Raw genomic sequence first — 12,485 nt, forward strand, 5'->3', positions numbered from 1 at the left:
TGGGATGTAATAAATATCTTGAAAAAAACAAATACATCAAGAAAACCTAAATTGGGCGAGATCCCAAACTGGTTGATATAATATCCAAGATTGAAACAAAAATTGGATAAAAACTTTTTGAGCAATTGTAACCACAGAAAAAAGATGGAGTCAACAACAATGATAACAACAACGAGGACAGACATTTTTCCTCTCATGCCTTACGTTATATTTGACTGTGATACGGACAAGGTAAAAACAAACAAACAAACAAACAAACAAAAATCAAATTCAAATGTATCAGTCCTAAACAATTTTGCCGCCAAAATATTTTTAGAAAACCAACTTAACCCCTAATTTTCAAATGGGTGACCCCTCATTTGACCTGCATTCGGCCATTATCTGATTTAGGAGAACAATGTACCTTGTATACACATTCTTTTTAATGTATTCGACTGAACTCAGCCCGATGCCGATGACCGCTGACAGGGCTCTAAATAATATATGTATTTTTTTAAACAAGAATACATGTATTAATTTTTGCTATCTGCAGTCTTCTAAACCGTATTAGTATGCAATTAAATGTTGTCAGCTAAACGGTTATCGAACCCCCTTTTTGCAAATCGAAATGAACAGTTAATCTCTTACAGTTTTTCACGTCAAATACTATCATTGATGACGCTGTTTTCCCAGGTTCTTCCATTACCTCATGCCCTAATACGAGAGACATATCCCACAAATCAATGCGAACATAGTCGATTATTTACGTGATATTGGTTACGCTCATATCGATAAAATACTCCAGAAATCCATAAATGATTTGTTTTGTTGCTGTCGTTGTGCGTTATAGTCGAGAATCGGGGAAATACATAATCTGTAACAAATAGTGTTGGTCTTTGTTTCTTAGTAGTCAGGTATAGGGTAATTTAGGTCGCAGAGAGGCCATATTGGATTGAAAGTGATAGCTAGTTGTAATTCTACGTCAAGATGGGTTTTGAAACTTGCGGCCCAAATGAGGCAATGGTGGTCTCTGGTATGTATGATATACTATTTTTGTGTATATGTGTGTACGAGTGGCGTAACAATTCGCTGAAATGCTAGGAACAGTCGTTTTCACGCGATTGTTGTTTGGTCACTGTTCGTCGTCCATACATTTGTGTAGCTTGCGATTGACGGGAGCCTTCAGCCCTTGTCAACCAAGCCGACGCTCGGAGACGTTATATTTTGCTGTTGTTGCCTCACCGACATTTTCTATAATTATTTAGATTTACAGCTCGGTAGTTCAAATACTGATTATAAAATTGATCGACCAAAACATATCTTGTCTGTGTTACACTGAAACTCGGGCGTTTGTGACTAAACAGGCGTCAACCAACCAAGCAGTACCCAACAACGTCGTTCGCGTCAGAGTCTCTACTGTAATAATAATAATATGCCAAATCCCTCTATATCCTAACCAACCCAAGAATAATATGTAGCTCATGTGCGTTGGATACATATATTTTATTTAATGAAAGAATGTAGAACAAGTCGCCCTAATATAGCGTCACTTGTCATTCAAGAGGCCCCATAATGTCAAGGGAGGTTGCCATAAATAGTGTTATGTTTTTGTCATGTGACCCTGAGTGTTTGTGTCACATGTGTTGCTGTGTGAGCCTAACCTATATACATTGTATCGCTGTTGTGTGCTTTTTACTATAACATCAATACCCAATTCGACTGACAATAACAAATATAAATAAATAATTATTAGAATGAAATTAATTATTACTTGATTTTTTTCCGATTGCTACATGATATACATGTATATGCATTTTTCAAATTCAATTAGTTAATAATGTAAAAGAGAAGATCAGTTTAATTTGTTTAAAACGTACGATGAAGTAAACAGTTGAAATGTGATATTAAATTAAAATTACATGAAAACTGTGAGACAAGAATCAAGTCTTAAAAACTCTGAAAGCAATTTCTGGAGATTAGTAACTTTGGAATACCCCTTGGTTATGTAGTTAAAACTTGATGTCTTGATTTTTAGGCTTGTTAAGTTTCCCACTATAAACCTGTACTCACTGTTGTTGATCAAACACAACAGTGTTTACTCTGGTTTCCAATGTAAACAAGTAAGAATGTTGAGTATTGTGGTGCGTTTCCATGGCGAAATGAACGCAAAGTTGTGTGTTTTTGTCAGTTAAGCTATGACATAAGACAAAAAAATCTAATTGTTTAAATTTGAAATAGATGTGAGTTGTTATAACAGTAACTCTAATTAATGGATCCAGCTCCTAGATGTGAGTTGTTATAACAGTAACTCTAATTAATCGATCCAGCTCCTAGATGTGAGTTGTTATAACAGTAACTCTAATTAATGGATCCAGCTCCTAGATGTGAGTTGTTATAACAGTAACTCTAATTAATGGATCCAGCTCCTAGATGTGAGTTGTTATAACAGTAACTCTAATTAATGGATCCAGCTCCTAGATGTGAGTTGTTATAACAGTAACTCTAATTAATGGATCCAGCTCCGAGATGTGAGTTGTTATAACAATAACTCTAATTAATCGATCCAGCTCCTAGATGTGAGTTGTTATATCAGTAACTCTAATTAATCGATCCAGCTCCTAGATGTGAGTTGTTATAACAGTAACTCTAATTAATGGATCCAGCTCCTAGATGTGAGTTGTTATAACAGTAACTCTAATTAATGGATCCAGCTCCTAGATGTGAGTTGTTATAACAGTAACTCTAATTAATGGATCCAGCTCCTAGATGTGAGTTGTTATAACAGTAACTCTAATTAATGGATCAAGCTCCTAGATGTGAGTTGTTAGAACAGTAACTCTAATTAATCGATCCAGCTCCTAGATGTGAGTTGTTATAACAGTAACTCTAATTAATGGATCCAGCTCCTAGATGTGAGTTGTTATAACAGTAACTCTAATTAATGGATCCAGCTCCTAGATGTGAGTTGTTATAACAGTAACTCTAATTAATGGATCCAGCTCCGAGATGTGAGTTGTTATAACAGTAACTCTAATTAATGGATCCAGCTCCTAGATGTGAGTTGTTATAACAGTAACTCTAATTAATGGTTCCAGCTCCTAGATGTGAGTTGTTATAACAGTAACTCTAATTAATCGATCCAGCTCCTAGATGTGAGTTGTTATAACAGTAACTCTAATTAATGGATCCAGCTCCTAGATGTGAGTTGTTATAACAGTAACTCTAATTAATGGATCCAGCTCCTAGATGTGAGTTGTTATAACAATAACTCTAATTAATGGATCCAGCTCCTAGATGTGAGTTGTTATAACAGTAACTCTAATTAATGGATCCAGCTCCTAGATGTGAGTTGTTATAACAGTAACTCTAATTAATCGATCCAGCTCCGAGATGTGAGTTGTTATAACAGTAACTCTAATTAATCGATCCAGCTCCTAGATGTGCCTAATCAAATCATTCAATTTAACTTAGGTCAAATACACTTGTTATAAAAACTTCTTCGCACACGGGAGTAAAAATTCATAAAACATAACATGGATAACTACAATACAGAATCAACATCTTTGGTACATGTACAAATTGAACTGTAGTGTGTCATCCAGGATGCATGATTTACAACAATTTCCACCAATTTTTTGATTTACTGTACAGCTCAAAACTTGCCTACTCCACATGTTAACACACGTTAATGCTATGTTAAGATCGCGTTATGATCATGCCAACATGACGTTAATGCACGTTAGCCTTAACGCAAGCTGCATTTGCATGAAAATGAGAAGAACAATAGAACTGAATGCGTGGGACAAAATTATTTCAAAACAAGGTTGCCTAAATAGTTCAGTAACAAGTTATGTTTTGAAAATAAACTTCAAAATGTCATGCTTCAACTCATAAGTTTTGGAAATTGTACTTGGAATCATAGTATTAATTTTAGTAACTGTTGAGGTGGTAGTGTTTTTCCCAAAACGTTTTAGCGTAGAGGGCCGCTACTTTATAATTTATGCTGCTACCGTGATTGTCCGATACTCTGAGAGATTGCCCGGTCTGTGACAGTACTTATCTTAATTCAATGAATCTTGGTACATATGTACTCTAACACAATGTGATGATCTAATTAGTTTTAGGTTTATATACATCTATAATAATTACCTAATTTGCATAATAATTTACTTAATAATTGCTTAATTTGTAAATAATTCATTTGGTTCATTGAGGTAATCCACAGACAATGATTAGTTTAATGTTGATAAACATGCAGATTGATTATCTATTATTAGCCTATTTCTGATATCTAAAAAATCAGATTCAAAGTGAATTCATCACAGAGGTGCTCTGAAAAATCAAATGTATTTTCTGTATGTATTATAAATTTTGATACTGTGAATCCCATTGTTTTCAAGTTGTGCATCTCAAATAGCAGACAAATATTAAGTGCCAAGCTTCTTGTTTGAAAAGAAAATCTTAAATTTTAAATTAATTTTAATGTGTCTTAAATACTCTCTCAGCAAACAAGAGTTTTTTTCTGAGTTTTCTTTGATTTATTAAAATATAGAAAACTCTATCATATACACACATGTTGGTAGTCATATGTACATTTGTAAAATATTTCTGTGAGACAACATACAGTATATATATATATATATATATAATTACCGTAAAATTCGTAATAGAAGCCGCAGCTTCTATTAAAAAGAAAATGGCTGCCCTCCCCAGGAAAAGTGGTGAAGTCCGAGTGCAGCTTCTATTGAAGCATTGTCTAAAATCTTAAAGTGCCTGCATGCGAAATATGCAAATTAGTTAATGATATGCTAATGAGATGCACGCAAATTCCAAACTGCAACAATGTATGAAGTTTTTACTTTAAATCATGGAGCTACAAATGTTTAAATCAAGGGCAATTTTCAGTGATATTCAATAAATATTTACTCAAGATACAAACCATTCAATAAATACTATATAACATACAAACACACACACACATGATAGCGGTATAACTCTTTTTGGAGGATGTGGTGGCCCTGAAAAGGGCCGTTTGGTTTGTATGTGGAGAACCACAGAGATTTGGCTAAAATCCAAGGAACTTGTCATCGTCTTCATTGTCGCTATAAAATATCTCGGCGATCTCTTGTCCGATTGCCTCGTCGTCTGCCTCGAGATCTTCGTACACCAAGTTGTCCTCACTGCCATCAAGTGCATTAGATATGCCTGTCTTCTTGAATGAATTGATGACAGTTTGGGGTGGAACTTTGTTCCACGACGAGACGACCCACTCAAGTACCGTCTTCTTAGCAGGGGCCTTTCTTTTACCAGCCGGTGTGAACAGTGCTTCGCCCGTCTTCATCCATTCATCCCACTCGGCGTGCATATAGTCTTTGAGTGGCTTATTTACGCCCACATCTAGCGGTTGAAGAAGTGATGTCAATCCTCCCGGAATCACTGCAATGTCCACGTTCCGAGAATACAATTCCTCTTTGACAGCGGGCGTGACGTGTACGCTACATGAGTCCCATATGAGCAGCCGCCAAGTCATCGTTCCGTCTCGGAAATGTATTTCTAATCCACGGTAAACAAACTGAAGTGAAGAATAAAAATTAATTAACTACAGGCAAAACATGGAAATAAAAAAAAAAATTCCGCTAACTCCGTGGAATGATGATTAAACTAGATAGCAAATAATGATGCGAAAAACAAAAGAAAAACGTAATCACAACGTTTACAAGGTGGCAGCCATCTTGAATGGCACGCCATGGCTTTTGACATGACGTGACTCGATCCGATCATGCATAATATTGACTGGGAACCATGGAAAACAGATTTATAAGAGAAAAAAAGAAAAATATTTTATGTGGAAACACAGAGCGGCAGTCATCTTGAATCTTATTGATCACATTTACAAACAGTGAACAAACCCAAATGTACACGCAATGATACACGGACGGTACAGTATAGTGTATCAGGACATGATCAGGAGAACAGGGCCCAAGACAACTTTTTTTAGCTTCATGCACGAACAAAATAAAAAAAAATACTTACGAGATTCATTGATGTATCCCTTTTCTTGAACTTCTACCGTTATCTCTCTGCGTGTGAGGTCGTCCAGTCGCCGTTTACCTTTGAAAATAATCAAAGGGCAGATCTTTTGGCCGTCAGCGGTAACTGTCAACACAGCGGTAAAACCTCTTTTTTCTGAATTCGTTGTCTTGATGTGGATGGCCTTGATGCTTTCATGCTCGAGAGTTCTGTTTCCAGGCATATCGAACCGTAACGGTGTCTCGTCCATGTTATATACATCGCTGAGTGGGTAGCTATGCTGTTGACGCAATTGGATAACGAATCGATGAAACTGGGCGATTTTTTTCCTCGTAATCGGGTGGTAATTTTTGACCAATGGAAGTGCGCACGCGAGTTGAAAGTGTGTGACGTTTCTTGAACGAGTGAAGCCAGCCGTCAGATGCCTTGAATGTGGTATCGGTGGCGATTCGTCTTGCTTGCATCTGTCGTTGTCGACCAGAGATGGCATTTCCATTTTTCCGATGTCCATCAAACCACTGCATGAGGTTGTCGTCCAGCGTGGTACTTCTCACTTTACGTCCTCCACTGTCTAATCGCTTAGCACTGCATTTACCCATGTACAGTTGCTCCTTCGATCGGATCCATTGACGTACTTGCTTTTCGTTGATACCGAAATGTTCGGCCGTTTTTCTGTTGTTTTTCATCTCCATAGACATAGCCATAACTTTCAATTTGAAAGCAGTGTCATATGCATCACGTTGTTGTTTAGGCATGATTAAATAAAATATCTATACGGAATACGATCAACATAGAGACAGGCGAGATGAGAATGTTGCATGAAAGCGAACAGAAAAAAACTTGAGCAGTGCGGGAACTATACTCAGAATGAAAATTTCTCCAACATTTCTGGGATTATATTGACATTTCCACCAATCATGAAGCTCTCACAATTAGCACTTGTACTCATGGTAACAATTTGAAAACTTTATTTACGTCGTCTATGTGTCTGTCGCGTGTCCATTTCACACTTATTCAATCAGGCGTCTATCACCCAAAGAAAACAGACATTGCATACACAATACATACACTCATTTCTTGTATACACAGGAACTGGGGCAGCCCCAGGACGGTGAACACATGTGGACACGGGAAGCACTGCATACAATAATTGACAAGTCTCAAAAAGCCAATGCGGCTTCTATTACAGGGTTTTGCAAGTTTCAATTGTTGTAATTTTTGACTTGATACATTGTAGCAAAGTCGGGGTGCGGCTTCTAATAAAAGTGCGGCTTCTATTACGAATTTTACGGTAACCTCTGAAAACAGCCTCATAAAAGAATAGTTATAAAATTTACCCCTTTTCTGTTACAAGCACACTTAGCAACCATGGAAAAACATACAGGTAACTCAAAACCACACAAAAAGTACATCCACCTTTCTTGGCTGATATAATACCGTACTGTACTGTGTCTCTCTGTTTGTAGGATGTTGTTACTCCAGTCCACTGCTTGTACCTGGTGGCCGTGTGTTTGTGTGGCCTATTGTTCAACAGCTACAGAGGCTTAGTCTGAACACCATGACTTTGAAAATAGATTCTCCGAATGTCTATACACGACTTGGTGTTCCTATCTCAGTCACTGGCATAGCCCAGGTAAGGTTTAGCATTCATAGTTTATCAGTATATTAATTAATAATATATACAGTATTTACAATATTTTGTATTATATACTGCTTAAAATTACATTTAAACTTTACAAATCTGTGACGTACCCCATCCCCTGATAATAAATATATATTAAATGTTAAGAATGTGGATGAGTAATGGGAAATCAGAATATGAATTTAAGTGTGCTTTTTAAGCTAGAGTTGTTAAACAATGGACCTTCCAGTACTTTCAAAATAAAGATTTTGCAACATTCTAAATTTTATTATAATAATTACATACATAAGTAATATGTACACAGATAAACTAATGTGTGTTTTTGGCAACAGTGGTTGTTCTGTCGTATTTTAGCTATATGGAAAATCAAAATGTTAGACATTTGATACTAATTAAAAAATGTATTATGTATAAAACACAAAGTGGTATAGAAATGCTGTAAATAGCAATCCTCTATGTTTTCAAAGCTTTTTTATCCTGGAGTGTCATACTGTTAGCCTACACTTCCCCTTTAAGTAATAGTGACAAATTACAGTTATTTAGTGTGATTTCATTCAAACTTACCACAAAGTCGTTCCATCATGGCTTGCATAGGCTGCACTTAGTAAATTAGGATAAACAATAAAGCCTAATTATCTTATTAATGAATATAATATAATGGATTGTATTGTTATGCAAATCAATTTGATATTTTATGACCACTCTGAATTCACACAAATTACCAGTGAATACAAATGAATATTCAACTATATTGTTGAAGTCCCCAGTAATTTGGAACAGTAGCTATTCTCTGTGAATCCACACTCATTGGAACATTATTCAAAAACCTTGCCACTTAAAATTAAAAAAATACTATCAGTTTCAGCAAAAAAAGATCAAATACTGAAACTCATCAGAAAACTTTTATGATACTTGGTGCAAATTCAGACCATCAAATTTTTCACATAATAGCTTGAATGCCCTGAGAGTGTAACTTTAGGTTTAGATATGACTGGTAACAGAGACTGTCAAAATGCATTACATTATTTCCCCTCAGGTTAAAATTCAGGGTCAGAATCAAGAAATGTTACTGGCTGCATGTCAACAATTCTTGGGGAAGAGGATTACTCAGATAGAAGATGTTGCAAGAGAAACTCTTGAAGGTCATCAGCGTGCAATCATGGGTAATATGACAGTGGAGGTAAGCTACCATCTGATTGGTTTTTGTCATATTCTCATCATTCGCATTCTTAAAACTTGAATAAACCAATTTGTTTGGCAATCCTAAGTCAAAAAACAGATTTGGATTGCACTAACTCTGCATGTGTTTGCTCAACCTTCCAGTCAAATTTATTTCCAATCAGTATAAAATCTTGATTAAGTCTAGTTTTAATGTGCTAAGCATTAGTTTCTATTATAATGCGAGTGGCTTAAATATTGCTTTTGCTTTAACATTGAAAAATAAATAGTATTGCTCCATTACACCTAGGAACAATCCTAGTATTATCTTATCACATCACACATTATCATGGAATGTCATTGACCAAACAAATATACAATTAATTTGCTGACCACAATAATAATCACTAGCTTTTATACCTGAGTGTTAGTCAAGTGATGTGTGTGGAATATTTCTTGGGTTCTTGACTGGACTAAGCACATAATAAAATAGATGATCCAGGACTTGAATCCTAGTGCCAAACTTGCAATTATTGTAATATCCTCATTCAATGTGTTGAATTTGCTGACTTGTTTCATTCCATGGGTAGGTTATATCCTCATTCAATGTGTTGAATTTGCTGACTTGTTTCATTCAGTGGGTAGGTTATATCCTCATTCAATGTGTTGAATTTGCTGACTTGTTTCATTCAGTGGGTAGGTTATATCCTCATTCAATGTGTTGAATTTGCTGACTTGTTTCATTCAGTGGGTAGGTTATATCCTCATTCAATGTGTTGAATTTGCTGACTTGTTTCATTCCATGGGTAGGTTATATCCTCATTCAATGTGTTGAATTTGCTGACTTGTTTTATTCAGTGGGTAGGTTATATCCTCATTCAATGTGTTGAATTTGCTGACTTGTTTCATTCCATGGGTAGGTTATATCCTCATTCAATGTGTTGAATTTGCTGACTTGTTTCATTCAGTGGGTAGGTTATATTAATAATAATAATAATAATAACTTTATTTAATTAAGCGCAACAATTCCAACATATGAAGATCAAAGGCGCTGATACAATAAACAATCAGTCAAATATTAAAAGCACATTTAAATAAGTGCGTTTTCAGTCTGGATTTAAAAATGTCTACTGAAGGACTAGAACGAACAGACAGAGGCAATTCATTAAAAAGTTTAGGACCTAAATTTTCAAAAGCACGGTCTTTGTATAACACCTTGGACTTTTTACTACACACCTGACGAGTTTTAATAAGAAACTTCGATTCAGATCTTAAACTACGACTAGGTACATAAAATTCGATTAATTCACATAGATAATTTGGGGCAAAACCATACAAAGATTTATACACTAGTAAAAGTAATTTGAAATTGATTCTTTGTACAACTGGTAACCAATGAAGTTTAATAAAAATGTCTGTAATGTGGTCATATTTTCGAGCAGGAGTGACAAGGCGTGCTGCTGCATTTTGTACACAAATAAGAGGTTTTATCTTAGTTACAGGGAGACCAGACAATAATGAATTACAGCTGTCTAAGTGAGAAGATATGAATGCATGTACCAACTTTTCAGTATATTCTCATTCAATGTGTTGAATTTGCTGACTTGTTTCATTCCATGGGTAGGTTATAATAATTGTACCATGTTTGTTACATCTTGAATGACATGTAGGAAATTTATAAAGACCGTAAGAAGTTCTCAAAGCATGTGTTTCAAGTTGCCTCAACTGATTTAGTCAACATGGGTATAAGTGTTGTCAGTTATACCCTCAAGGACATACGAGATGACCACGTGAGTATCATTTCAAATTTCTCAATTTCTATTACAACTAATTTGTTATATTAGGTATACATGGTTTAACCAAGGCTCTAATTTTTTTTTGCCTTTTAAAACAGCTTGATATTTCATTAACACAATATTTGTAATATTAAAGCACATCATGCACTTGTATAAGTCTTGTTAGAAGGGTAACAAATCACTAAAGAACTCAAAGCTAATGGCATGATGACATCAATAAATGTTTTTTCTATTAACACTTTCACACCATTAGATAAATCCAAGTACAGGGAATACCAGTCACAGCAAGGCTAGTAGTGAGATAGATTAATAAATTGTTGATCCTTACCCAGTGGAATCTCAGTTACTAGTACTACCAAAACAACTGCTAAAAAAGACAGTCATTCAAGAGATATTTGCGCCAATAAATTAATTTGTTTTCATTGACCATAAGTTATGTAAATAATTTAATTTATTCATTGGACTTTGTATTGTTTTCTTAGATTTTTCATTATGCATTCCTTTGAATCATTTGCTAGTCTTGACAGTTTCAAGGTTTATTGGTCATCGTTACTGCCCAAATTATCAAAGCCAGTACTCTGAAAGCCTCTATTTTGTGCTGGGAAACTTTTATTAAAAAAGTCATATAAAGTAATTTCTAAATGATCATTTGCTGTTGTGGATGCAGTCACATCAATTTGTAATGCCCTTTTGATCATTGATAATATTTGTATAATAATAATGTTGCTGTCAATCACAAACAAAAAATAATGGCATGTACTGGGATTTCACTGGGACTATATTTGTTTTCACTCTCAGCTTAGGCTTCTGCTTGTAGGCATGGTGTTTAATTTAACTAACCTGTTTTAGTATTCTCCACATAAAGCTACATGTAAACTGTTAGGTATATCCCATGTCTTGTGTAGATCTTGTTTGTACATCTGGGTGATTCACTTAACATGTGACTGACCACCACTTACCTCAAGTCACTTGTGTGACAGTAGCCTGCTCAGGTTTATGTACAATTCAATGAATCTGAAAAAAGATAAATATGGCTCATGAGATATCACTTTCTTTTCTTCCATCTCTGACATTTTTGTTGAAAATCAATATCATCAAATGATTGTTTGTTTATGATGCCTATAATTATAATTGCCAGTTGGTCTTCACAAATAAATGCAATTCTTCCTAGGAAAATAGCATATTGATAATTTTAAAACAATGCAGTACATTATTAGTCCCTGTTCGAATGCAGTCTGAAAACGGGGACTTATGTTTTGATCGTTGTGCGTTTGTGTGTGCGTGCGTGCATCTGGACCTGCATCTTAGAAATGCCTGGACCAATCACAATCAAACTTCACACATACATCATACAAGATTCTATTAGTTCATGCTAAGAGTCAAATCCGCTAAAATTGCATGCAGCTATTTCAACGTGTTCTACATTATTCAAAATGGCCGACTGGTGGCCATTTTTCTCAATATGGACAAGTACTCATTTGACAATCAGATACAAGATGTCAATAGTTTTAATGTTAAAAAATCATCATAATCAAGCATCATCTTCTGGATCCATACTTCTGACATGTTTATGTTCCAAATTTGATAACTAACAGGGACTGTGCCATGCATGGCTTGTTCACTTCTATTATATTCCTTGTTATGGTATTAAGCTCTATTGTTCATCCAAAAGTAAATGATGTGTAACATTCTATAATAGGGAGTTGACACTAACACTTCCATTCTGTCCATTCCATTCCACATTGTAAGTACATGACTGCCCTATCTACAGTGTAAGTACATGACTGCCCTGTCTACAGTGCAAGTACATGACTGCCCTGTCTACAGTGCAAGTACATGACTGCCCTGTCTACAGTGCAAGTACATGACTGCCCTATCTA

The 12,485-nt window shown here is 35.4% G+C and overlaps 1 protein-coding gene across 2 annotated transcripts in view; it reads left to right on the top strand.

Annotated features, from left to right (window-relative positions):
* The first annotated feature begins 914 nt into the window (after window positions 1-914).
* Flot1 (flotillin-1) overlaps window positions 915-12,485 on the top strand; it is a 38,587-nt gene continuing 27,016 nt past the window's right edge. The window contains exons 1-5 of one of the 2 annotated variants that reach the window (XM_085491760.1): window positions 915-1,012; window positions 7,476-7,642; window positions 8,688-8,831; window positions 10,480-10,599; window positions 10,859-10,894. In XM_085491760.1, coding sequence (XP_085347886.1) covers window positions 967-1,012; window positions 7,476-7,642; window positions 8,688-8,831; window positions 10,480-10,599; window positions 10,859-10,894 — 513 coding nt within the window. In that variant the 5' untranslated portion in view covers window positions 915-966. 2 annotated transcript variants of the gene reach the window in all.

This window comes from Saccoglossus kowalevskii, chromosome 17 (genome assembly GCF_978046115.1).
Source record: "Saccoglossus kowalevskii chromosome 17, keSacKowa6.1, whole genome shotgun sequence".
NCBI classification, from domain to species: domain Eukaryota; kingdom Metazoa; phylum Hemichordata; class Enteropneusta; family Harrimaniidae; genus Saccoglossus; species Saccoglossus kowalevskii.